Source organism: Penicillium rubens (assembly GCF_028828025.1).
Source record: "Penicillium rubens strain IBT 27055 chromosome Unknown utg000004l_segment0_segment0, whole genome shotgun sequence".
Classification (NCBI taxonomy): Eukaryota; Fungi; Ascomycota; class Eurotiomycetes; order Eurotiales; family Aspergillaceae; genus Penicillium; species Penicillium rubens.
Genome location: NW_026890602.1, coordinates 869,526 through 892,685, shown reverse-complemented (window position 1 = coordinate 892,685; position 23,160 = coordinate 869,526). Strand labels below are relative to the sequence as shown.

At 50.2% G+C, this 23,160-nt stretch overlaps 12 protein-coding genes across 12 annotated transcripts; 3 read left to right on the top strand and 9 right to left on the bottom strand.

Annotated features, from left to right (window-relative positions):
* Positions 1-180: 180 nt before the first annotated feature.
* N7525_010295 (NmrA-like family protein) lies at positions 181-1,137 on the bottom strand (the record flags this gene model as incomplete). The annotated part of the gene is made up of 1 exon (XM_002556749.2): positions 181-1,137. The coding sequence occupies one exon, from the start codon at positions 1,135-1,137 to the stop codon at positions 181-183; it is 957 nt and encodes a 318-aa protein (XP_002556795.2).
* Positions 1,138-1,787: 650 nt separating this feature from the next.
* N7525_010294 (uncharacterized protein) lies at positions 1,788-3,031 on the top strand (the record flags this gene model as incomplete). Its single annotated transcript, XM_061215047.1, has 5 exons — positions 1,788-1,890; positions 1,948-1,966; positions 2,012-2,059; positions 2,119-2,413; positions 2,474-3,031. 5 exons carry the CDS (start codon positions 1,788-1,790, stop codon positions 3,029-3,031), a joined length of 1,023 nt encoding a protein of 340 aa, XP_061067559.1.
* A 220-nt stretch (positions 3,032-3,251) lies between these two features.
* Positions 3,252-6,169, bottom strand: N7525_010293 (uncharacterized protein; the record flags this gene model as incomplete). The annotated part of the gene is made up of 6 exons (XM_061215046.1): positions 3,252-3,691; positions 3,769-3,918; positions 3,972-4,038; positions 4,094-4,837; positions 4,887-5,812; positions 5,926-6,169. 6 exons carry the CDS (start codon positions 6,167-6,169, stop codon positions 3,252-3,254), a joined length of 2,571 nt encoding a protein of 856 aa, XP_061067558.1.
* A 405-nt stretch (positions 6,170-6,574) lies between these two features.
* Positions 6,575-8,519, bottom strand: N7525_010292 (uncharacterized protein; the record flags this gene model as incomplete). The annotated part of the gene is made up of 3 exons (XM_002556746.2): positions 6,575-8,179; positions 8,231-8,435; positions 8,488-8,519. The coding sequence occupies 3 exons, from the start codon at positions 8,517-8,519 to the stop codon at positions 6,575-6,577; spliced, it is 1,842 nt and encodes a 613-aa protein (XP_002556792.2).
* A 1,383-nt stretch (positions 8,520-9,902) lies between these two features.
* Positions 9,903-10,964, bottom strand: N7525_010291 (uncharacterized protein; the record flags this gene model as incomplete). Its single annotated transcript, XM_002556745.1, has 1 exon — positions 9,903-10,964. One exon carries the CDS (start codon positions 10,962-10,964, stop codon positions 9,903-9,905), a length of 1,062 nt encoding a protein of 353 aa, XP_002556791.1.
* Positions 10,965-11,936: 972 nt separating this feature from the next.
* Positions 11,937-13,695, bottom strand: N7525_010290 (Zn(II)2Cys6 transcription factor; the record flags this gene model as incomplete). Its single annotated transcript, XM_002556744.2, has 3 exons — positions 11,937-12,755; positions 12,804-12,947; positions 13,003-13,695. The coding sequence occupies 3 exons, from the start codon at positions 13,693-13,695 to the stop codon at positions 11,937-11,939; spliced, it is 1,656 nt and encodes a 551-aa protein (XP_002556790.1).
* Positions 13,696-14,516: 821 nt separating this feature from the next.
* On the bottom strand, positions 14,517-15,376 carry N7525_010289 (uncharacterized protein; the record flags this gene model as incomplete). The annotated part of the gene is made up of 2 exons (XM_002556743.2): positions 14,517-15,205; positions 15,259-15,376. The coding sequence occupies 2 exons, from the start codon at positions 15,374-15,376 to the stop codon at positions 14,517-14,519; spliced, it is 807 nt and encodes a 268-aa protein (XP_002556789.1).
* Positions 15,377-15,912: 536 nt separating this feature from the next.
* On the top strand, positions 15,913-16,248 carry N7525_010288 (uncharacterized protein; the record flags this gene model as incomplete). The annotated part of the gene is made up of 1 exon (XM_002556742.1): positions 15,913-16,248. One exon carries the CDS (start codon positions 15,913-15,915, stop codon positions 16,246-16,248), a length of 336 nt encoding a protein of 111 aa, XP_002556788.1.
* A 1,072-nt stretch (positions 16,249-17,320) lies between these two features.
* Positions 17,321-18,148, top strand: N7525_010287 (nucleotide diphosphatase; the record flags this gene model as incomplete). The annotated part of the gene is made up of 1 exon (XM_002556741.1): positions 17,321-18,148. The coding sequence occupies one exon, from the start codon at positions 17,321-17,323 to the stop codon at positions 18,146-18,148; it is 828 nt and encodes a 275-aa protein (XP_002556787.1).
* A 495-nt stretch (positions 18,149-18,643) lies between these two features.
* N7525_010286 (CybS family protein) lies at positions 18,644-19,617 on the bottom strand (the record flags this gene model as incomplete). Its single annotated transcript, XM_002556740.2, has 5 exons — positions 18,644-18,809; positions 18,899-19,018; positions 19,118-19,184; positions 19,359-19,376; positions 19,479-19,617. The coding sequence occupies 5 exons, from the start codon at positions 19,615-19,617 to the stop codon at positions 18,644-18,646; spliced, it is 510 nt and encodes a 169-aa protein (XP_002556786.1).
* A 432-nt stretch (positions 19,618-20,049) lies between these two features.
* On the bottom strand, positions 20,050-21,084 carry N7525_010285 (MDR family NADP-dependent oxidoreductase; the record flags this gene model as incomplete). Its single annotated transcript, XM_002556739.1, has 1 exon — positions 20,050-21,084. The coding sequence occupies one exon, from the start codon at positions 21,082-21,084 to the stop codon at positions 20,050-20,052; it is 1,035 nt and encodes a 344-aa protein (XP_002556785.1).
* A 727-nt stretch (positions 21,085-21,811) lies between these two features.
* N7525_010284 (NAD(P)/FAD-dependent oxidoreductase) lies at positions 21,812-22,984 on the bottom strand (the record flags this gene model as incomplete). The annotated part of the gene is made up of 1 exon (XM_002556738.1): positions 21,812-22,984. The coding sequence occupies one exon, from the start codon at positions 22,982-22,984 to the stop codon at positions 21,812-21,814; it is 1,173 nt and encodes a 390-aa protein (XP_002556784.1).
* Positions 22,985-23,160: the final 176 nt, after the last annotated feature.

The following is a 23,160-nucleotide window of genomic DNA, read 5'->3' as shown; positions in this document are numbered from 1 at the left end:
AACTAGGCAGAATAACATGGTCTTCCCGTGTTTGAAAGGATGTTCTCATTGTGATCTGGGAAATGCTATAGTTAAAGGAGCAACACAAACTTCTTATTAGTTTACATATGCAGTAGGCTGAAAGAGGAACCAGGTGGTTTGAGACCTTCGAAATCACCCATGTACAATTGATATGTTTCCTTACTCCTCCAGAAGGCCCTTCAACATCTCAGCAGGTGTAACCTTAGGCGCAGCAAGCTCCAATACCTCCTTGCTCGTGGTTGAAGCTGTGCACTTTCCTTCCCACGCTGTCTCCGGGGCGTGTCTGATGGAAAGTATCACGTTTTTCGATTGGCCAGTTGGGGCAAACTTGTGCTCATAAAGCAGGTCAAGGAATGACATGTCTTTATAGCTGACATGATCCACCTGCGTACCAATATACTGCTCGACCATCTTCACTATCTGTCTCCCAGTAACGTCTTCTGGTCCATTAAGAACATATTTGGCCTTGTTGTACACAGAAACTTCCTCCTGGGACAAGAGACGAGCCGCAAAGACTCCAACCTCGTAAGGGTCGATCACACCGACAGGCGCATCCTCCGATGCGAGCAATTTGAGAGTTTCTTGCTTTCCAGTTTTGCGGTACTGTTTGATCAATTCCACGGCGCTTGAAAAGTAGAACCCCGAAAAGACGTTGGGCTGGAGTGAAGTCCACTGCAGGTTGGCAAATTCGGGCGAGCTAAGAAGAGCCTCGATCGCCCAGTGTGCACGTGGATAGTAAGCGGGGTAATCCGGGCGGACGTTTGCAGCAGTGGTTGAGATTCGCACGACGTATTCAACACCGGCGTTCAAGGCAGCAATATGGAATGTCGACTCTTCGGCGAAGTGATTTGGTTCATTGTGTGATGCGATAAACGCTCTGGTTACTTGATGTTCGCGGAGCCAGTCAGATGTGATTTCAACCCAGTTCTGCTCTATCACTTCGACTCCAGGGAGTTTGGCAAGCTTTTGTGCCACTGGGCTCTTCATAGAACGAGTAAGAGCAATAACACGGTGTCCAGACAAAGCATTGCTTGATTGAAGCAACCTCGGTAGGGTTTCAGCAACAGCTTGGCCAGTGTTTCCCGTGGCACCGACGATGAGAATGGTAGGAGACATGTTAAGTCAAGAAAGATGTAAGGTTATGTTATTCGAACAAATTGTCAGATGTGTTGTAACTGTGTCCAACAATCGAGGTGCATTACTGTAAACTTATACCTGTGTCCGGTCTAGCTAATTTGTAATTTTGGGACTCATGGTGGATCTAAATGACAAAATATGAGTAAATTGGTCGTCATGACGTTAAGTAAAGGGGATATACTAACTAACAGGGGAGGAGTGGGAGACCGGTGGGATGCCGGCGGGTTACCGGCGGGATGCCGGTTGGGGGCCGATGTACAGCGGATGTAGCGGCATGTTGGACAAGGATTTTATTTCTCTACAATATTCTTCTTGTTATTTTAACTTACATTGTGGCCTAGGATTAAACCGTAGGCGTTCCATTATAGCATCCCTAGAAGCCATTTCCCCCTTTCGTAGGTTGGAATGAAGACCAGTGTACACTCCAAAATTATAGTGGACCTAATCAGCCAATAGCGTTCGCCGGTTCACGGGACTGATATCAGCACATCACCCGGGGGCACATCTCGCTCATCACGTCCCAGTTTTTGACTATCTTATGGCAAGCCTAGGCAATGAAATAGACCTCCCACTGCAATCGCCGATTGAGGTCAATTCTCCCACCTTCAGGTGTCACTTTCCCGGCTGCAATGCCAGCTACCGGCGCAAGGAGCACCTGCACCGCCACGAAGGAAAACACTCTCAGCAGCAGGCTTTTCCATGTACGAACTGTGGCCGAGAATTCGGACGAAGGTATCTAGCCTCTTTGTACACTAAGCCTCGCAATCACCCACTCTAACTCGTCTTAAGTGACACACTTCGACGCCATGTCCGTCAGCGTCATGGAATAATTGAACCTCTCAAGCGTGCACAGCGAGCTTGTGAAAGCTGTCACGCAGGGAAATCTCGCTGCGAAGGAGGCGTACCTTGTAATGAATGTATACGTCGCAAGATACCGTGCTCTTTCGACGACCCTACTAGCACGGTAGAAGACCAATCTCCCGGATCCGGAACACATCGTGCATCGAGCGTGAGGCATGATCAGCCACGATTACAGAATACAGAGAAGACGGAGCAGTGCATCCGTCTTTATTTTGAGGCTTTCCATCCCTCTTGGCCGTTTATCCACAAAGCAACATTCGACATACGCCAGGAAACGCCCCTCCTGGTTCAGACAATGGTTGTTATAGGCCTGTGGGCTACGAGGGAACAGTCGGCGCAGTCAGCGGCGGTGGAGCTTCACGGTAAACTTGACTCGGCTCTTCGAGACCAAAAGGTTCGCGTTACAAATAATATTTCCCATAATATGCCAGCTCTGCTAAGACCCTGCTGGTAGGAGAAATGGGATGCCTCGGAAGCAGCTAGAGCTGGCTGTACTTGTGTCTGGCCAATACCAACATACCAGGCTGTGCTATTACATATCATCTTCTCTTTCGTTATCAGCAACCGGGATGCTATCGATTTCGACTTGAAAATCTCTCTCTCCCCTGCTGATCTGGGTTTACTCGAAGCTCTTGTCCGAAGTTGTCGAAGACTAGGCATGTTTTATTATCCAAACATCCTGGCCAAGTATGACGAAGGTGACTTGGATTCATTCGTCTGGGTTGGCACTGAGGAAATCAAACGATTTAACATAGCCTTGTACAAAGTTTGCGGGAAGGCAAGCAGCTCGAGCATAAGAGATGGAATCCATGTTGATGCTAATGCCTGGTCTTCGCTAACTGCAGGCGAACTCCAGTTCCCCCTGCCAAGCAACTGCGCCTTGTGGAATGCTGTTACCAGAGATGAATGGGAGGCTGGTGCGAAGGACGAGAAGTGGGTTTCCTTGGACGATGACCGCCAGAAAGACTGGATATCGAATTTCGCAGAAATATTACAAGTCTTTGAGTTTTAGAATTTACACCATTTGTGCTTTGAGTATAGAGGTACATAGCTACGGAAGAATGATTGGCACACTTCCATTCGCACAAAACGCCTCACGATTTTCTACTGCTGTTGCCACACCAGCAGTTAACGCCGGCTTTTGTTTCTAGAAGTCGTGCGACCACCAACAACCAAGGAATCAGATCAATATTACTAGCACATATATAGTCATGTCATGTATTAATGTGATCCTAATTCTCATCATTCTCTTCATCACTACCGAAAACTTCCTCATCATCGTCATCGTCGTCATCTTCCTCCTCATCCCCCTCTTGATAATCCTCATCTTCTTCCTCATCCTCTATCATCGCAGCATCCAAGTCCAAAACCTCGTACCGCATAGCATCTCCATACAAAACACAAATAGCGCGCCGTCCCTTCCGTCCATTAACATCGACATGTATAGGCCGCGCCTTAGGGCCATGTGGAGCAAAGAGATGTATAAGGACGCCTGCGTAAGGGGATTCAGGCGAGACGTCTAGCGTCGTGGCTGAGATAGTAGGCTTAGAAGCGGATGGCGTGCTGTCGCATTCAACGTAGTCAAGCACTAAAGGTGATGGGTCGGTTGTTTCGCTCTGGGATTGTGTAGGAGCGGGCTGGAAGGGGAAGTGGAGGAGATGGGAGGATCCTTCTGTTCGGGTAGATTGTTAGATTGTGCATATAGAACCTAGAATAGAAATATGACAACGCAATGTGTGAGTGACTTACTGCTGTCGCGCCAGAGAATCATGATTGTGTCGTCGCTGACGAATTGTAGTTGGCGGACTTCGCCGTTTTGGAGGTCGAGGGTTGCGAGAGATGTACTTCTTGTTGAACTGACGCCGCCGACGGAGTTGAGGACGACGCGGTAGAGATATACTAGTGCCGAGGATATAAGCAACTGGAATTTGAAGAGTGATTGTGTGACGAACCTTGATGTTTTGATGTGACTGATCGGGTAGCGACGTATATCGAGCAAGGCTGGCCTTCAGTGGCATCCTGTGGCGCAAGTTAGCATTTGGAACAAGAGGAAATTCAACAGTCTCACACGCACCTCGTAGCAGAAAGTTAGGTCGGTGACCCCTTGGTCACAATCAGAGTGAAGGGTCAAAGGCGAGCGATGGAGAATACCCCTGCGTTGAGTCAAGGCAATTTCTCCAAAGACCTTCTCAAACTGGATGCCTAGGCGCCTCGTCAGGTCATTAAGCTTAGGCGTCTCGACCGATGTTCCATCCCCACCCTTGTCCCGGGACTCGCGTTGCTGCTGAAGAAGTGACTTGTAAGTGTCGAAGAACGAGCGGCCGTGGCCACCGGGAAGCCACTTGTCAGTGGGAGGGGCAGGGGGCTGAACAACTCCGATCATAGGAAGTTGGCGAATGAAGTTCCGCAGAGCACTTTTGGTCAGTGCGCCTTTAATATACTTCACAGTAGGAGGGACATCGAATAAGTCTCTCTTCTCCTGTAGCTCTTCCAGTGTCTGGGATAAGGGCTCGCTGTTGAGAACGTGGATTTCGTAACGAAGCCATCTAGAGAAAGCAGCAAATTGGCCCAGTTCCTCATTGGCATGCGTGAGAACACGGTGCGCAAGAAGATGAAGACAATCAAGTGTCTCCACGATAGCATTGAGCTTGGTAGTGTCCAGTCCAAGGACATCACTCAGCTTGTGGAATCTAGACAACCCAACTAATCGACTGAGAAGCACTTGACTGCGTTCTAAGGCCGGGAGGAGACATTCGTGTGTCAGTCGCCGAATATTCTCGTAGCCACCCGAGACAGCCTTATCCCATCTCTTGTGGCCCTATTTCCTTCGTTAGCACACCACCTCCCAAATTGCCAGGCTCACATACCCGTTCTCCGACAATATCCGTAAGGAACTCTTTCATCGGCTCGAAGCAATGACCAGTAACCACCAGGTGATAGATAGCAGTGATAAAATCACACTGGCATTTCTCTTGTAATTCCTCATTGACACTGCGCAGGAACCGCGCAGGAAGCTCCTGGGCATTCTTCCACTCAATCTCAATCTGCCGCTGCACCTGACCAATATAGCGGAGCAAATTCTGAAGCTGGGTGGTCTTGGATGCAAGAAGAGACAAGTATCTCCCGGACTTCGTAATAAAGCGAAGGTCCATCGTAACAAGCTCAAGGGGACCACGCGCACCTCCATTAACCGGCGATGTCAGTAGAGCATGCGTGGAGCTCAAGGGGTGCGAAGCATGTCGCAATATACGGCACGAGTCAGAGATACCGGGGGAGCTTCCCACAGGGAAAGAGCCAATCTCGAAGCAATCAAAGATGCGCAGGTGGACAGTACCATCATCAAACCCCACGGAGAGCACATTAACCGAGTCGTTGGTATCCTTGGAAGAATGGAAGATGGCGTCGAGCGAGGCCCGCGAGCTGAAAACATCGTCCTCGCCTCCTGTTGCAGGCAGGGTGCTCAGCTTTGGCAGCGAGCTCTCAATATCCAGCAAAGCAAGCTCCCTGGGTAAATCAGCTTTGAGCATGGCACCTGCCTTGGAGGGATACACTCCCGGGGATAGAAGGTCATCGACGGAGAGCTGGCCCGCTGATTCATGCAAATGTCGCTGTGCGGCTTTGCTATCGGTGAAATTGACACCCCACCCCACGCACATTGCCTTGGGTGTTGGGTTCTTGGGATTGGGTTGTTCCTCTTTGCCCTGATAGGTCTGGTAGTGGTGCACCGTCTTCCCGGTGTACGAACTGATGATGCGGAGCGAGCCATCTCCACACGCGACAGCGAGGAGGTGACCTGGTATAGCGTTAGTGAATAACGCGCGTGATATCAATAAGCAAGACCGGTAAGATCAGATTATAGGAAAATAACATATAACGAAGCACAGCGACAAGGAAATTCAAACTCACCATTCCCCTTCCACGCCATCCCTCTAATCTCGCCATCCTCTTCATCCTCGCCTAGGTACGGATCTCCACCAAAAGAACCCCCGAATACTCGCTGCCCGTTAAGTCGGAACACGCGCAGTTCCTCGTCCTCGGTCGCCAGTGCTATCAGGTCCATCGTGGGACAGTACGCCACGGACTGCGCCTTGCATTTTGCTGGTAGGGACTTTTCCCCGACGGGGGTCAGTTGGGGACCATCGGCTGCCATTGTGGGTGTTTCTTTCTCGAGACAAATGGCAGATTCAGCCCATTCTTATTTTTGGAAACATCAAGGGTTCAAGGAATTGAGGTGTGGCGCTGTGCTTTTTGAAGCTGTCGCGGGTGGTGGATACAGAGGGATTCTTGGCGCGTGTGTTTTGTTTCGATCTTGGTGTGGGATTCAACCAACGTCACTCAGGAGTTTTGCATCGACTTGAAAACTAGTTTAGTTTATACATTGGAAACGTGCTTTTATTCTTGATGTATTTCCATTGATACGATTTCGTCTCTATTAAGAGCTAAATGATACATTTGCGGAGTACAAAAACTCCAATACCGACGACCAGCGCCAGCAATATGATAATAAGAACATGAGAATAATACGAGACAGAAGTATTTGAGAGGCAGTCTCTCATCAAAATGGAGCCCCGTCCATGTCAGCCTGGATCAGATTCTTCAGGTAACTGAGCTCATCCATCAACTCCTGCATGGTAGCATTCCCCTGGAACGAGGCATTGCTGCGACGGGAGCGAATGCGTTCAAGGGAAGTCTCGCTCACTTTTCGCTCTACAGGAGAGATACCTTGATCCGTGTCAGAGCCTTTAGGGCCTTGGGGGAGCAGGATCGGGGAGCCAATGGGGCTACGCGACATCGCGAGGGCTTCCATGGATTCAAGGGCGCTAAACAGGGCAGCGTGTCGCTTGGGATTGCTTTCCACCTCGTCCATGTTGTCGATGCCCAGCCCGGAACAGTCGATGTCAGGTGTGGACAGGGAGACGGTGAGTTCGGGGAGATTGACGCTCCAGGGAGGGAGCTCTCCGGATGCTGAGTTCGGAGACGAGGGTTTGGAATAGACAGTGAGGTGAGGGGTGTTTGGGTCGGTATTCGTTGCACCATCGCCTGACTGGGAGAGGTCTGGTGTTCTCCATCTTTCGGCCGAAGACTCATCCTGGTGTTGGTCGGATGCCGAGGCCGATGTCATCGAATCGTGCGGGTTGTAGTCGGTTTCAGTGTCAGTACTCCATTCCGAGAACCGACTGTATTCAGGCACGAAGCGGGAGTGGGTAGTGTCGATTGTCGTTGCTGTCATGCTGGAGAAATAACTGCGCGGGATCTCGTCATCCATCGCCTTGTCTCTTTCGTCGATGGCGCGAACTGCCTCATCCATGACTGAAGATGGCGTGTTTGGGAGTGTAGGGAGCCTCTTTTCTTTGGTAAAGCCGGCAGTTGGAGTGGGCAATTCACTGGAGCTGGCGATATCTTTCAGCGCTTCTCTGATCGCACGATTTTCGTCAAATTCCGTAGTGTTTCCGTTTGCGCTTCGAGAAGGACTGAGTTTGCGTGGCTCCGGACGCGTCTGCACTGTAAGGAGACGACCCGGGGTTGTTTCCCCGGCACTTGCTTTCATCGCACGGCGACTTTGAATGGTGGACGGGCCGGGTTTGTCGGAAGAGCTCGAGGATGGGATCGCAATTCCAGCGTTAACCTTGATTCCAGGGATATTGCGGCGATGCTCAGCAACCTCCTTCTGCTGTGGCACTATCTTAGAAGCATTCACTTGTTGCACTGGCTCGAACTTCCTATCCGCCTCGGCGGGCTGCCTGAAAGCAGCCAGAAGGGCTCTGGCCCTCGGGGGTGACATAGAACGTGAATCTTTCTTGTGGCCCTTGCGAGCGGCACTGTGGGGCTGAGATACACTTCGGTGTATTCCGGCCATCGGAGATCTACTCTCAGAGTGTGCGGGACTCGCTTCGCGGCGGACTGTTGCAGATGTCTGAAGACGTACAGGCTGAGGCTGGGGTGGCGGCTTCCGTGGGTTCATAAACTTGTCTTCGGGGTTCATCGTGCGAAGATTGTCGGACTTCTGGGAGCTGCCACTCGCCGAGCGTCCATGTGCGCGGCTGTCAGGTAAAATGATAGGGACATTTAACACATTCATGGGCTGCCCGGGAAGAAGCGGGCACATAGTGGTCGTTGGCTCTGCCTCGTTGTAATACTCTATATCATCATCGAGCAAATACTGTTCTCCTTGTTAGCTCTTTTATCTCGTATGCGTGCATGTGAGCCTCACATAATACCAGTAAGTACCACCCATCTTCAGACCCCCTGTTCGCCATTGGGTCTTGTCTGGTCCGTCGCCTATCATATCCGTAAAGGTATGGCATCCTTTCCAGTGTCCGGGACCGGCTCGCGTGTCTCTTTCCATGACATATTGCTTAGAGAAGTTATCCCAAGATCCGAGTAGCTTGACCGACCGGACCTCCGGTTTTGTAATACTGAACTGCGGTCAGCGCATGGAGATATCAATTGCATTTTGGGGACACTCACAGTAGGAAAGTCATGAGGGTAGTCGAGATCATCGCAAGACAGCAAGAAGAATAAAAGTAAAAGAGAGATCGCTGAGCAGAGGAGGTAATAGCACAGATAAAAAGAAACCCAGAAAGAGAATGCACAACAATGCAAAATAGCAACCAAAGAAAATGCTAAAAGACAGAATCCCAGTAGAATACACGCAAATAAATGCAAGGCAACAAAAAGGACAGTGGTCTATACAGCTCCAAAGAAGAAAGGGACTCCGAGCTTAAATAACAAAACACAACCTTCGAAGCTCACACAAAGCCAACTCCACAAAGTCGGTGCTATAATTACCGGTTCAAAGCACGTTGTACCTGTTTCAGAATCGAGTGACAGGTCTAAGAATAAACGGTTCGTTTCAGGTTTGGACAATCACAAAGCCATGGCCTGGACACAAGGCCCAAACCAAATCAACAGGCTTCAGGAACCGCGATGTCAAATTCCCCCAATTTCCCGCAGTGGCCAGGCGACAAGGTCGGCCAATGAGCGAGCGGAAGGAGGAAGCGCCCGACCACTCGGGTTGGGAATGTTCCTGCGTAGGGGGGTCCGGCGCTAAGAGGCCTCTTAGCGCTGCAGGCTGGGAAGTTGAAACACGGGAGGAAATTGAGGTTGAAACAAAGATAGGAAGGGTAGAAAGAGAAGCCCTATAGGCTGAAAGTGAGGAAAATCAAGGGAGAAGTGAATTGAGAGGCAATTTGAGGTTTTAAGAGATCGGCGCGGGGGTTGACTTTTTGACGATCACCAGATGATGAAATAGGTGGAGTTGGGAGTTTTCAATAATCCGTGCTGATCGATGCCGGGAGAATTTAGGTTCTTATATAAAGAGAATGAGAGAATGAGAGAATGGGAGAAAGTGAGAAAGAAAAGAATATGATCTCAGATTCTCACTCGGGTCTTCACCTGGGGGTGGCTTGGGATTCTCCGATGCCCCGTCAATTGTAGTTCGTCGATCTCCATGCAAGGTGCGCACAATTAGATGTGGATTAGACTGGTTAGGTTAATTTGATTAATTCGGTTAGTTAGATTAATTAGACTGATTAGGTTAGTTTTTGGTTGACGTTAAAGTTATTCACGAATATATACGGAGTACGGAGTAGGGTATACTAGAATAGAGTATGGGCTATATATGTACTCCGTACTATATTGATTCTAGAAAACAAACACGCACTGCGACATCACCAGTGTGCTGCAAGGGCTCAAAACGAAATAAATTCGGGATTCTCATTGGCCCTGGAGATTCGAAGCTAACATCCGAGAATTCTCCACCTGGGCGGTTCCTGAGATTAATCGGATGAATCTGACGATATGTCACTTTCGCTCAACATAATGCGATTGGAGGATAATAAAACATAGACAGTAACAAAGTAACAAGTTAGGCAATCTAAACTCTACCTAACCTTCTTCCTATCCAACCTCTTATGAACAGCCCCAAGCACAGTCTTCAATATCCCATCCCCTTCCAACCTCTTTCCAGCCCGATTCCTCCAAGAAACAGTATCAACAATATCCCTCATATGCAAATTATTACACCGACTCCCAAGATCCTCATCCAACTCCTCCAAGTACCGCCGAGCCATCTCATCATTCCCAATTTGAAAGAACTGAATCCCAACCTGCCACGGAATAGCACGACAAGAAGGCCCATCCAGCATCTGCGCCGTCTTGATAATAATACTCTCCGCATCATCTGTGAAAACCCCGTCCGTAATCGTGATGATATTAATCGGCTTAACCGACTTGACCGCCTCCGGGTCTACCGGCTTAGCCAAAAAGCCCGAGCCAGATGCGTCCCTCTGCGCTCGTCTCTCTGTCTCCCTTGCTTCCACCAACTTCGTGTACGGGTCCAGGATATCATGTAGTCGGCCGCCGACTCCTGTTCCACCAGAGGGTCTGACAGAAGTGAAGATCTCGTTGACGCGCTCTGCGGTTTTGATGTTGTGGTATCCGCCGGCGTTGAATTTTGAACGTCGGCTGGAGTTGGAGTTGTAGTTGGAGTTGTAGTTATAGCTGGAACTGGAGTTGGTGTTGATGTTGGTGTTGGACTTTGGTCGGTGGTTGATGAAGTAGATGTCGATTCCATCGCGGTCATATTTTGTGCAGACTGGCGCGATCGCTGCGATGGCTTCTTTCGCTTCTTGCCAAAGTTCGCCTCTCATGCTTGAGCTGTCGTCTACCAGGAAGATGGTGTGGAATTCGCCGAGGAAGGCGTACTGGGAATCGGATTCTAGTTCTTCAGGGGCGCTGATTTTGATTGTTGGGACTTGGGCTTCTTCGTACGGTGGCGGAAGGTCTGATGGGACATTTGATGTCTTGGGGCTAGTGGTGCGGCCTCGGGACCATGGATAATGCGTCGGTGTGGTTTTGGTGGTAGTTGTCCCTGCTTGCTCTTTGCGTTCTTTCCGATGGGATGAGAAGGCGTGCCATATCGATGTCTTTTCGGAAGCACCCATGGCTGAAGATTGTATATGTCGTAAGATGAAGTGCAGGTGAGGAATATATCCCAAGCAGATATCCTTAAATGGTATGCTCCAGACAAAGGGTTTGACCCAGGAAACACCTTCTTTATATCTACATGTCTGACATCTATCAGGGGCTCAGCTGTGGAACCCAATATACAAAGAATGGATGGTATAGGGCAGAGAGACATGGGCCAAGGCACACTTCTGACCAAAGATTTACCCCCAACAGTCAACAGTCAAGACAAGGGTTTTAATGAAACTGTCAGCCCAAAGTCTGTCAAAGGCGCATAATTTCATCACAAGGCAGATTTAGTCCACTGCAGCCCTACTGCTGACAGGGGTATCAAGAGTATCAAGTGAGGGGCAATGTCATTCGCGTATGCCTTGGGAGCCGGGCACCAGCTAGGTCAAGTAGAATCATCGGGTTTTCAATGTTGCTTTTGGATTTAACCAATCATATCAACGCATTTCCCGTGAGTTTCAAAGTGCGCAGACAGGGTCCTTTGTGACTGGTGGCGGAGCGAACACAGCCCCGCACGGCAATCCTGCACAGGTGCACAGGGCGCAGCGTAGTCGACGTTCCCACGAGGATGAACTGAAGACCCATTCTTAGGGCTTTTCTGGAATGTTATTGGAAGCTATGACTGATTACCTAGGTATGGCACAGGCTTTATCTTTGCTTTGATTGTTTGTTGGAGACACTTCGTGAGTCATAATGATAATCAAAACACCAGGCGCCTACGAAGACGGCGCCTTATTCCTAAACCCCAGGCTATAACACAAAAAGACACAAATCATTAGACACGTATTGACGCTGTTGGTGCAGCATAATACAAGAGAAAGTAAAGAAAAGAAAGAAAGAAAGAAAGAAAGAAAGAAAGAAACAACAATATCGGTCGCCGTATACCCCCTTGCCAAGTATTGCCCTTATAGGCCGATTAAACTGGATGTCGCCTCATCAGATCAAACGTATAGGACACTTGGCTGATGGTCTTCTTCCTCGGTCACAGGATGTAAAACTCCAGGATCAGCAGCGACGATATCCGCCACTGCCAGCGCCTGGTCGATACCCATCGTGTTTCCGATCATTTCCAAACACTTGATCACCCAGCGGTGCAGCTGGTGTCCGGAATCCTCAACAACTCCAGCCACAAATAGATGCCAGAGGAGCACAAGACCCCCAAGATAGCTCTCTGGTGGTGGGAGATTAGACTCCCGCTCTACTTGGTGGGCGTTGAAGTGAAACGGAACACTGCGACAGATCTCCACGGCTAGCCGCCGGATCGTAGATCGCAGTGTCCTACATTGGAGGCGGAACTCTTCGGACAATGAGGCCATAGAGGAACTGTCGGATATTTTCCGGATGCGGGTAAGGATTATTTCGCTGACGATGATTCGCGCGCTGCGGTAATGGTTCCAAGAACTGCAGGCCCAGGTGGAGGGGTACACGTGGTATTGGTTGTCGTATGGCGATATGCCTCGGAATCTCTTTTGGAAGGCAGAGTCAAAGGGAGTGGTTATATGCGTGGTGTAGCTGAATTCCGGGGGAAGAGCTGCCAGCCACGCAATTAAATCGGCTTCGATGGCCGACGCTGCTGATACGATTTCCCGATCGTCGCTGTACATATTGGCGCAGATGTCGGCGCGAAGGTTCGATAGTTTGCCAATTATCATGACTAGGCGATTGCCGTGAGCTTCTGCTGGCTGAAGAAACATGGCGAGTCTCGTGCATTCAAGTAGTGATTCAGGCACTCGTGCGTCTCGTTGTAGGCAACTGATGGTCTGTTGAGGTGTTAGCTTAGGATCGAAGGGGTAACCGATGACACTCACAATCTGAAACCGAAGGTACAAAAACAAGCGAAGACCTGCGTCAGTCTTAAGTTGATCAGTGCCTCGTATATCGAGCAGGGCTGTTGCCCCGTTGATATGGTTGGTCCAACACTGAAGATCCTCCGGGGCTCTCGATGTAATCAGCTATAAACAGGGCGTCAATAACCATCTAAGGGGTCATGAATGCAAGATCCCATACTTCATATATGGCAAGCAATATAACAGCGCCTAACGTTTGATTTGTCTTCGACTCCTCCACGTCGGCTAGAGTGGTGTTAAGCAATCTCAAAGCGGATCCATACTCCCGACGGGATACATCATTAAGCGACGGCAATCCTCTTACTCGCGAGAGCATAGCCGTGGCAGTAGCAACCACGCTTGCCTTCATGGCTTGCTGACTCGCAGGGCCCCCGGACTGCAACAAAAAATTGGAGATCATCTCATTAGTCCAGAGACTGCCGGGGATAGCATTGGATCGCAGGAAATAACAGATTGCTTCATATTTGGTGGTTTCGAGCTCCTGTGAGGGCTGGATCTCCAACGGGCAATTCCAGAGCTGTCGCATAAGATAGACATGCTGTGGATCAGTGTTGAAGTCAAAGTCCAGCTCCACCACCTCGGTGCCAAGCTCAGGCCGCACAGGGTTCCCTTCTGGGATTGCAGTGCGAGGCGATCGCTCTGCTCGTTTATTCTTATGTGTCGAGGCCGCAGCCGCCTTTCGGACTACTGATTTGCTTTCGTCGCGGAACATTAGCGCCAGTTGATCCCGATATCCGGGGCAGTCCCGCTTGGCCCTGGTGCATTGCGAACAGGCGGGTTGGGCTTGGTCACATCGGATCTTCCTGGACCTGCACTCGCCACATCCTTTGCTTGGTTTACCACAGTATACCATGTTTAGCACTTGACAATGTATTGTATATTCTCCACTGGTAGAAAAATAGGATGGTCATAAAGATGTTGCTCAGCCCCCACGTTGTCTGAATTGCGCTTGACCGCTTCGGGTATGCTTTGCGACCCAAACCTTCCACTTGTCGATCTCACTTCAATGTTATATGTTATGACACGGGTGCCTTGGAGTTGCATCATATAACATCTGATATGGCAAGCAAAGAAGTACGAGGTGTACTAAAACTGAAAGCACCGTGGTCTTGTGTCTGAGGCGATTGGCTGGTAATATATATCTTAGCGCCTGGATAGAATCAGAACGCCGAAGATCCTAGCATAATTACCGACTACTGCACAAGTAGGCTTATGAGTTAATTAGAAGTCCCCGCCAGGATATCCCATGAACTGGGTATACAGTCCCAAGAACCCGGCCAAAAGTGAGGTATGCGACTTATCCTTGACAGCCACGCCCAGAAACTGTGACTAAGTATCCCGAGGTCCCTAGGTAGGTATGATATGTTGAATAATCACCGAAGAATGTTGAATTTAGAGGTCAACTAGCTCTGGCCACTACAACATATGTTACTTAGTCAGAGTGTGATATGTACAGTATTGGATTGTCTTCTTGTCACTCTCCGTCCTCTAATTTCCGTAGTAGTCAAATATGCAAAAGAAAAAAAAGAAAAGAAAAGAAAAGAAAAGAAAAGAAAAGAAAAGAAAAGAAAAGAAAAGAAAAGAAAAGAAAAGAGAAAAAGCGCTAGCATTAGTTTCTCCTTTATTACATTGAGCATCGAAAGCTCAAGGCGCATCCATAGAGACTTGCAAGTATTACCCTGCGCGCTTCGGTGCAGATTCAACCTCAGCATCAGCCGGGTTCACCCGCTTCCTATTTCTTCTAAAGTACCCGCCTGAGTCCGAATCCTGTTGAAGGAACCCACCCGTGCCGGTTCCATCATCATGCCATTCACTGAATTCCCACTGAATTGAAGTCGATTGATCATCACTGACGCCCATACCCCGCCGAGAACGCATCAAACGACCCAGCCGGCTCCCTTCTACCATCTCTTCGAACCAAGGAATCCCTCCCGTCCTACCGCGCTGCAGACTCCTTGAGATATTAGGAGAAGCAGTATATGACGAAGCAATGACCGAAGAGGAAGCGTTCTCCGGGGGTGATGCCAGATCAGATGTGGTCAAGACACCGGCACGGGGGGCTTCCTCGTCAAAGTCCCGTGGAAGCAATCTTAGATCATCCAGTGCGCGCTGGTCATCCACTAGGAGACTGCCAATTGTGACAGACATAAAATTAGATTCTTCGATGGGCTCCTCTGTCCAGAAGGTCAAGGGTGTACCACAGTAGCCACAGAAGACACGTTGGGTTTGGGGTGCATGGCGGGGCGAATGAACGCGGCGAATGGAAGAGTGTGATTCATCTGGGAAGAAGGACTGCGTGTGGGATTGATACCAGTCGAGGGGCACTCGTAGCCATGCCGAAAGAGGCGTTCCGTGAAATCGACCTAGGACTCGATATTAGCCGGGAGATCGACAAGCCTAGCTTAGATTTACCAACGATTGTCTCGGCTGCTGTCGAAGTATACTTCGGCATGGTCGGTCACATCGTCCGGGATATTGATTTGATATTCGATCCGACCACAAGAGCATGAGCCGCGCAGCGGATCGAAGGCCATGGTGGTACAAGCACTACCGCGGCGTTGGTAACTTCGAAAGGTTGGAGTTAGATAGACGGTTGTAGATTGGCGATGAGCGACCAGATAATTGTTTCACTTGGTCAAAATTCCAATAAAGGGGAAGATGATCTCGAATAGTAAATTGACCTACAAGTCCGGGGTGCAAGAACAAAACTGACGTTGAAAAAGAGAGAAGGCAAGATGTTCAGTGGACCCTCTCTATGACGTTTACAACATAGAGGCTGCCAAGGCCCCGTTCTCGGCCTCCAGTTTTACTCCGCATTGGCCTTTAGCCTTATCGCTTCCTAGCGCTTTCCCGTGTTTCTCTACTCCCTCTTTCTTCCTCTCACATTCTCCCATTGCCTACCCATTACAATCACCTCTCTCATTTACGCCTTGGCTAGACGGAGACGCTCGACAATAACAATAGCGATCTATCCCATCCAATCGAAACCACGAGCCCCGAACTATACCCCCGGCGCATCTACCCCACGCCCTCAGTTCCTCTCGAAATCCTCCAGTCTTCGACCACCACGATGAATCCAGACGATGACCATGATCGGTCGTCCTCGACGCCGAATGGGACATCCAAGCAGGGATCTACCCAGGACAAGGACAAGCCTCGCCTTACCGATCAAGAAAAAAAGAGCAATCACATTGCCTCGGAGCAAAAGCGGCGCGCGGCCATTCGCGAAGGCTTCGATCGCCTAACTGAACTGGTGCCTGGTTTGGAGGGCCAGGGCCGGAGTGAGAGCATTGTTCTGCAGAAGACTGTGGACTTTATTCACGTGAAGCTGCAAGAACGCCACGATCTTATCGCAGAGATCGAGAGCAAAGGTGGCCGCGTGGACGACTCTTTCCGCCCAACGTGATTCTATTTCCCTCGGCATTTCATTGCGCTTTGATTCAGCATCCTGCAGACCCTGTTCCCCTCCGCTGGTCGATGCCGGGGATCGATCTGGGTTTGCTGGCATGTGCCGAGGTCCGAGCGGTTTTCCTCGAATTTGGGCCACATGGCTCTATACCCACACTACGAATCTCTTTTTCTTGTCTTTCTATTCAACCCTTGTATTACGAAATACGGACGGAGATCTTGGAAATGATCAATTGCGGGGCTTTCTCGTTGCCTGAACAGATCTGGTCTTCGCATATGATTTGATGTCGATCACGATCCTCCACCGTACCTGGTGGAGTAAACAACTATCAATACGGTGCCTCAAATTTTGTACTTCTTGTCTTCCTCTGTTTTTATTATTGTACATTTTCAAGCTTTTTTATTTTTATTTTTTCTGGTTTGTTTCTGCCCCTGCGTACCAGAAGGTATATGGTCATGGCTGTTGCCGCGAAGCAACTGGGGCGTTTTTCTTTCCCAACAGCTAGCCTGAAATCAAGTTCTTTTCAGCTCTGATTGAGCACCCACGGCGACATCCTTTTCAACCAAATATTTGACCGAGCCGTACTTCGGCCGTATCACGTGGACAGGGTTACGGAGAATAGATTGCAGTCATTTAAGTTGCCAACCAGACTGTACAAGGAAGTGTATCTTACAGGCTCGGAAAGTCAGGCGAATTAAATAATCAATGCAGCGGTGACAGGAGCGATATCTGAATATAGACTGCACATGTGTTTAGGGGTTGCAACGAGCATAGCATACCGAGAGCATCGGCTTACCGCCTGATATCTGCCAGAGAAACCGAGCCCCATTAAGGTGAAGCAAATGCGGACTCCACACTCTACACAAACCCGGAACCTCCAGGACCTCGTGGACAGCCGGGATTCCAAATTGAATATTGTTACATATACTGGCAAGGTCGGTCGACTACACACAAAGGCCATTGCCTCAACAAGCGAACGGAGAGAGCACCTGATTCCCCGCATTGGATCGCTGCCCGCAACACCAAAAACCAACGTCCGAAACACCAGGCAAACGCCAAATCGCGCAACATGACGGACACCAAAGAATCCCTCCTATCTCACATGGAAGACTTCGACACCACCGAATCCGACCCGCCCCCAGCCTACGACAAGCCCGTCCCGAAAGCCAACCGCGGGGCACCACTCCCACGCCCACCACCCCTCAACCTCCCAGTCCTAAACAGCCTCCGCAGCCAGCGCGTAATCCTCGCCTCACAATCACCACGGCGCAAACAAATAATGTCATTCCTGGGCCTCCCAAACATAGAAATCATCCCCTCCAACGCCGCAGAAGACCTACCAAAAAGCCTAGGCCCATTCGAGTACGTGCTAGCAACAGCGACGAAAAAGGCCCAAGCAGTCTACGAGCAAGAAGTCAACAACGAAATCAAGGGCGAGCCAGCTCTAATCCTAGCCGCAGACACGGTCGTCGTCGACCCATCCACCGGCTCGATCCTCGAAAAGCCCCGCTCCGAAGCACACCACATGGCCATGTTGCGCTCGCTGCGTGATATCCGAGACCACAAGGTCTACACTGCGCTTGTGGCTATGGCTCCTTTGGCTAGTGCCCGGGACCCGGGGTATGCGGTTGAAACTACAGTTGAGGAAACGTCGGTGCGGTTTGATGGCGATGTTACTGATGATTTGATTATGGCTTATGTGCGCACCCGTGAGGGCGCGGATAAAGCTGGTGGTTATGGGTTGCAGGGGCTTGGGTCTATTCTTGTTGAGAAGATTGATGGCAGTTATGATAATGTTATTGGGTTGCCGCTCAAAGCAACGCTCAAGGTCATTGAGACTGTTATGCAGAGGGCGGACGACGATGAGGAGTTGCTTGGGGATGATGAGGACGAGTGAGGGTCTCTGGTATGATGTATTAGGATGTCTTTGTCGTTAGCCTTGTCTGTGTCATTGCAATTCCATTTTGGAAGGATAGAATGAAAAAGGATTAGAATTTGTTTAAGAATGCTGTCTGGTGGGTGGGTAGAAACACCATGCTCATATTAAATGGTACTACTGCTAACCATTTACCGCATGTTTTGATGTACCGTGCAGAGAGTACACAAAATCCGGCTGCAGATCTACATGGTATACAGAAAGAAACAGAAAGCACCAAGGTTGTCTTCTCGTACAAGGTTATATTCCGTTTTTTTCTATAGCTCACAAACAACCCCGAGCAGCAGGAATTCGACACCGATCAATAATTTCGGACTGAGAGACAAAAGAAAAATAATCAACGACATATACAGAGGCGGAACAGAACGCCTGGGTAGACCAGAACCAAATCGGTAATCAGGGGGAAAAAAGGAAATAGAAAGACAATATGTCTAAAAGAAGAACCGCAACAGCACTCTATGCCGTCCAGATACGACGCAGAGCCTCGGTCACACCAACATCGTTCGTCTCGAACTCGTACAGACCAACAGCGGTGGTGAGGGTGAACGCGCGTAGGAGCCAGTTGCAGGTGGCGCGGAACTTAGGCACACGGGAAGGGGGGAAGTAGTCAACAATGGCGGCCCTAGTAGAGACATGTTAGATTGCGATTTCCGGGTTGCGGATCTGGGGTAGATCTGGAGGGATGGCGGGATAGCGCGGGGAGACGCTTACTGGAATCCGATGTGCGAGTGGGCGACAAGCAGAGAGCACAGGATGGCGTCCATGACGGGGTTGAGGGAGCCAGCGGCGAAGGGGGCGAAGCTGAGAGGAACCAGACCGACGCAGACCAGTCTGAGGTGGATGTTAGTCGGGTATTTTTTCCGCAAATGCCGGGGTTATCGGAAGGGGTGATATAGGTCGACATTGCAGCGCGCAAAAAGGAGCACAAACCTCTCAAAAGACCAGTGGTAGCTGCCCTCGGAGGGGTGGGTTTCGGGAATGGGAGCAGGGTCGTTCACTATCGGGATAGGTCAATATCAAAGATTACCAGATAATGGCGATATCTGCGATTCGGCTGTAGGCATTGTTCGAGCGCTGATAACAACGGAAACCGCATATCTCCACGAATTGCAGGTACTCAATACCATCGAAAAGCGAGGGTCGGGATAGGAAAGGCGCGGACATCACATACTGGTTCCCTGAACAGACTCTGTATCGCAAAAAGCACGTTAGCAACTGCCTCTAAACAACACCCAATAGATCTATCCATTGGCAACATCGCAGTAAGACTTATGGCAGGAGCTCTACTTACGAGGCAACGGGGGCAGGATCTGCTTCTTAGCGGAGGCATGGAAAGCGACGACCTGCGAGACGCCGACATTCTTCTGGAGGAAGGGCGCCCGGGGGGCGAGAGTCTGTCGCAGCAGAGATGAGCGCGCGAATGAAGCCATTGTGAGTGGAGAGTATGATCGTGAAGAAGCAGAAACGCCGTTCGAACACAAGCGGATGAAGTTGGAGACCTCGGGAGTCCGACTCGGTATGTCATCCTTTTACGGGCCAGTTGATTGGTCGATTGCTGTCCGCCCAGCCGAAATTGGCCGACACTCTGGTGAGAAACATTTAGCCCTGCGGTTATCTTCTTCCTACGTTTGTAGTATATGGACTTTGTTGGTTACAGATTAATATTGTCTTTATTGACCGTTTATATTTCATGTGCAACATATGTGTGATTTGGCTATTTTGAGAGGTATCCATTTTATCCCTACTAGTACATGTACATACTGAGGAGTCCTAACCGAGGTATTACATAGATACCTCCCAATGTGTCAACAAAAAAAATCAATGCGCCAGGCATCTCGTTATTTCATCAGTCTCATAAGAACTTAGAACTTCAGGACAGCCTTGCCCAAGTTCTTGCCGTGGAAGATGCCAATCAGGCCCTCGGCAGCGTTGTCGATGCCCTCGGTCTCATGGATGAGCACCTTGAACGAGCCATCCTTGATCCACTTCTGCACATTCTCCTGGTGCTCCTTGGCGTAAATATCACCCATTCCCTTGTCACCGACGATGAAGCCGCGCATGGTGATGCGCTTGACGAGGACATTGTGGATGTTCTTAATGGGGTAGGGGGCGGAGTTGTACTGGGAGATCAGACCGCAAACGACGATACGGCCGAAGTTGTTCATAGCATCGAGGGCAGCCTCGAGGTGCTCTCCACCGACGTTCTCGTAGTAGATGTCGATACCCTCGGGAGCGAGATGAGCAAGGGCATCAGCGGGCTTCTCGTTCTTGTAGTTGAAGCCGCCATCGAAGCCGAGCGTCTTGGTGATGTACTCGAGCTTCTCGTCCGAGCCGACGGATCCAATGACGCGCAGACCCTCGTGCTTGGCGAGTTGGCCGACCAACTGGCCGACAGCTCCACTGGCAGCGGAGACGAAGATGGTCTCGCCCTTCTTGGGCTTGCCGATCTCGTACAGAGACGAGTATGCGGTCAGACCGGGCATGCCGAGGGGACCGAGGAAGACACGAATGTCCTCGAGGCCAAGGGGGTTGTCCAACTTTTGGATGCGGGCCAGCTCCTGCTCGCCAAGGGCGATGTACTGCTGGATTGGGACGTGGCCAATGACCAGGTCACCTTCCTTGTAACTGGCATTGTTGGAGCGCACGATCTTACCAATGGTACGGCTGTCAATGGGCTTGTCGAGGGCGAAGGCGGGGGCGTATGACTTGATCTCAGCGGGGCGCATGCGGCCACGCATGTAGGGGTCGAAGCTGGTGTAGAGGGACTGCAGGACAACGCCATTGTCGGGAGCGGCAACGTTGGCATCATAGGCGGCGGTCTCGACGACCAGGTCCTGCCCAGCGACGGGATATCCCTGGGGGATCTTCTTGAATGTAAGAACCTTGTTGGCAGACATTATGTAGATGTGTAGTAGGAAAGACAAAGATGGGAAGTAGAAATTTGCCGAAGTATGGCGGGAGCTCTTTATATATGACGATTGTCGCTCATCAAAGCGGGGCTGTACCGAGGATGGAATACAATTCTCTGTTGGTCCATCTGTTCAATTATAAACCAGGCGGATCCCGGAGAAGCTTCTCGAGATGGTGATGCTCCAGTCGATAGACTCCACTTTCTGCAGTTTCTGCTTTGATATGCATAATTTATATACCCATGCTCCTAGCTACGTTCAATAGTTGTACTATGAACTCATAACTGTGTCAACGGAACCAGGTTTTGAGAGAAAAAAAAACAGTGGGGAACGGACGAATTGAAGCAACCTCAGGCCGACGGAGACAGCCATTTTGGGTAGGAAAACCGTGACCCTCGGCTCAACAAAGTGAAATAATTGTTGATTATTATACAACCCGATTAAAACGGTGATTGTTAAGCAACGAGGGAGCTGGCCGTTTTCGGATACAGCGGGTATGGGAGGTGGTACGTTCCAAGGTTGTATCTGTTGCCAAGTATATACCATCCTGTTCTGCTGTAAAGACATTCGAAAGGCATTCACACTCCTGGATAGGAAAATTATGCATTAAGTACATGAGTATGCAGCCACTGCCGGAATATGGACCAGCATTCTAAACCCTGAAAATGCGCGAAACTGAATACACTCAAACCTTACACATCTGGAGATATATCACCTAAGCCTTGCCAGCGAGTGCGCCAGTGGCCTTATCAATAAAGAAGTGCTTGCCCTTGAGCATCTTGACCATGAAGCTGAAAGGCACAAATCCAAACAGCTGACCCGTGCCACCAGATTCGCCAACAGGCACGATCATAAGAATGTTCTCGCCCTGATCGTAGGTCTTGATGGCAGTGCCACCTACAATTGCGGCTTTGAGGTTGGCCGCCGCCACATGCGCTTGCTCTATGGCCTTAAAACTGAGGCGCATTGAGTTGTTGGTGATATCACCAGCAGCAAAGATAGGCAGAGTTGACCCGTCGGTTGACTGAACACGCATCTCTTTGTTCACTGTCACCCAGCCGTCCTTGTCCAGGAATTGAGCTGGGATGAAAGTGTTGTTGGGGGTCGCACCGGTAGTGGGGATATAGAGGTCAGCCGAAAGTTTGTCTCCGCCTTCCAGTGAAACTGTCCAAGTCGAACTATCGTCGGCCGGAGTCTCGACACCAATGACTCGCTTTGAGGTCACGACCTTGACCTTCTTCTGCTCTAGCAGCTTACGTGCAGCAGAGCTGGCAGATGGCTTGAGCATCGGGAGTACATGATCTGTCGCTGAGACAATCGTGATGGAGACCTTGCCGGCGTTGCCACTTTGTTCCACTGCTTCAGCAAGCTCTCCAGCCAGCTCGACACCGATAGGGCCTGCACCGCCAATAACTATCTCCTTCGCCCCAGCAATGTGTTCCTGTGCCGATTCGATCAGCTGCTCCATGTCATTGTGGCCCGACTGCTTGAATGGAATGGATGTGCCTGTGAGCGAGCCGGTAGTGGCAGATGTGGTGCTGCCCGACGCGATAACGAGATAATCATATGATAGTATTTTGGGCTCGCCCTCGTTGGGGGTTACGGAGACCGACTTCGCAGCGGCATCGATAGCAGTTGCAACTCCAGGAAGGAACTCGAACGCGTCGGGCCGGTAGCCTGCAAAAGCATCTTTGATTGGGAGCAAGTACTGCTCGGGGCGGAAGGCCTTGGGTTTGGTGACGATACGTGGGGCGGCAATATTCCAGTAGAAGCTGGTTGAGGGGTTGATCAGCACAACCTTCGCGTCAGGTACATCACGAAGGACAGAGTGAGCGATATGAAGGCCTGCAAACGAGCCTCCAATAACGACTACGTCGATAGCTGCCATGTTATAGAGTCGATGCACTTCGTCAGTGGAACGGACAAGTGTGAGTTTTCTTGTTTTGTTTGGGAGAACGGGATGTCTTATGTGACAGATGTGATCTGCTCTCCGCGCGTATATGCAGGGTTAGCAGTAGGCTTGCCTAGATGAGACGCGTGCTCCTTATATTGACCGTTGTCAGC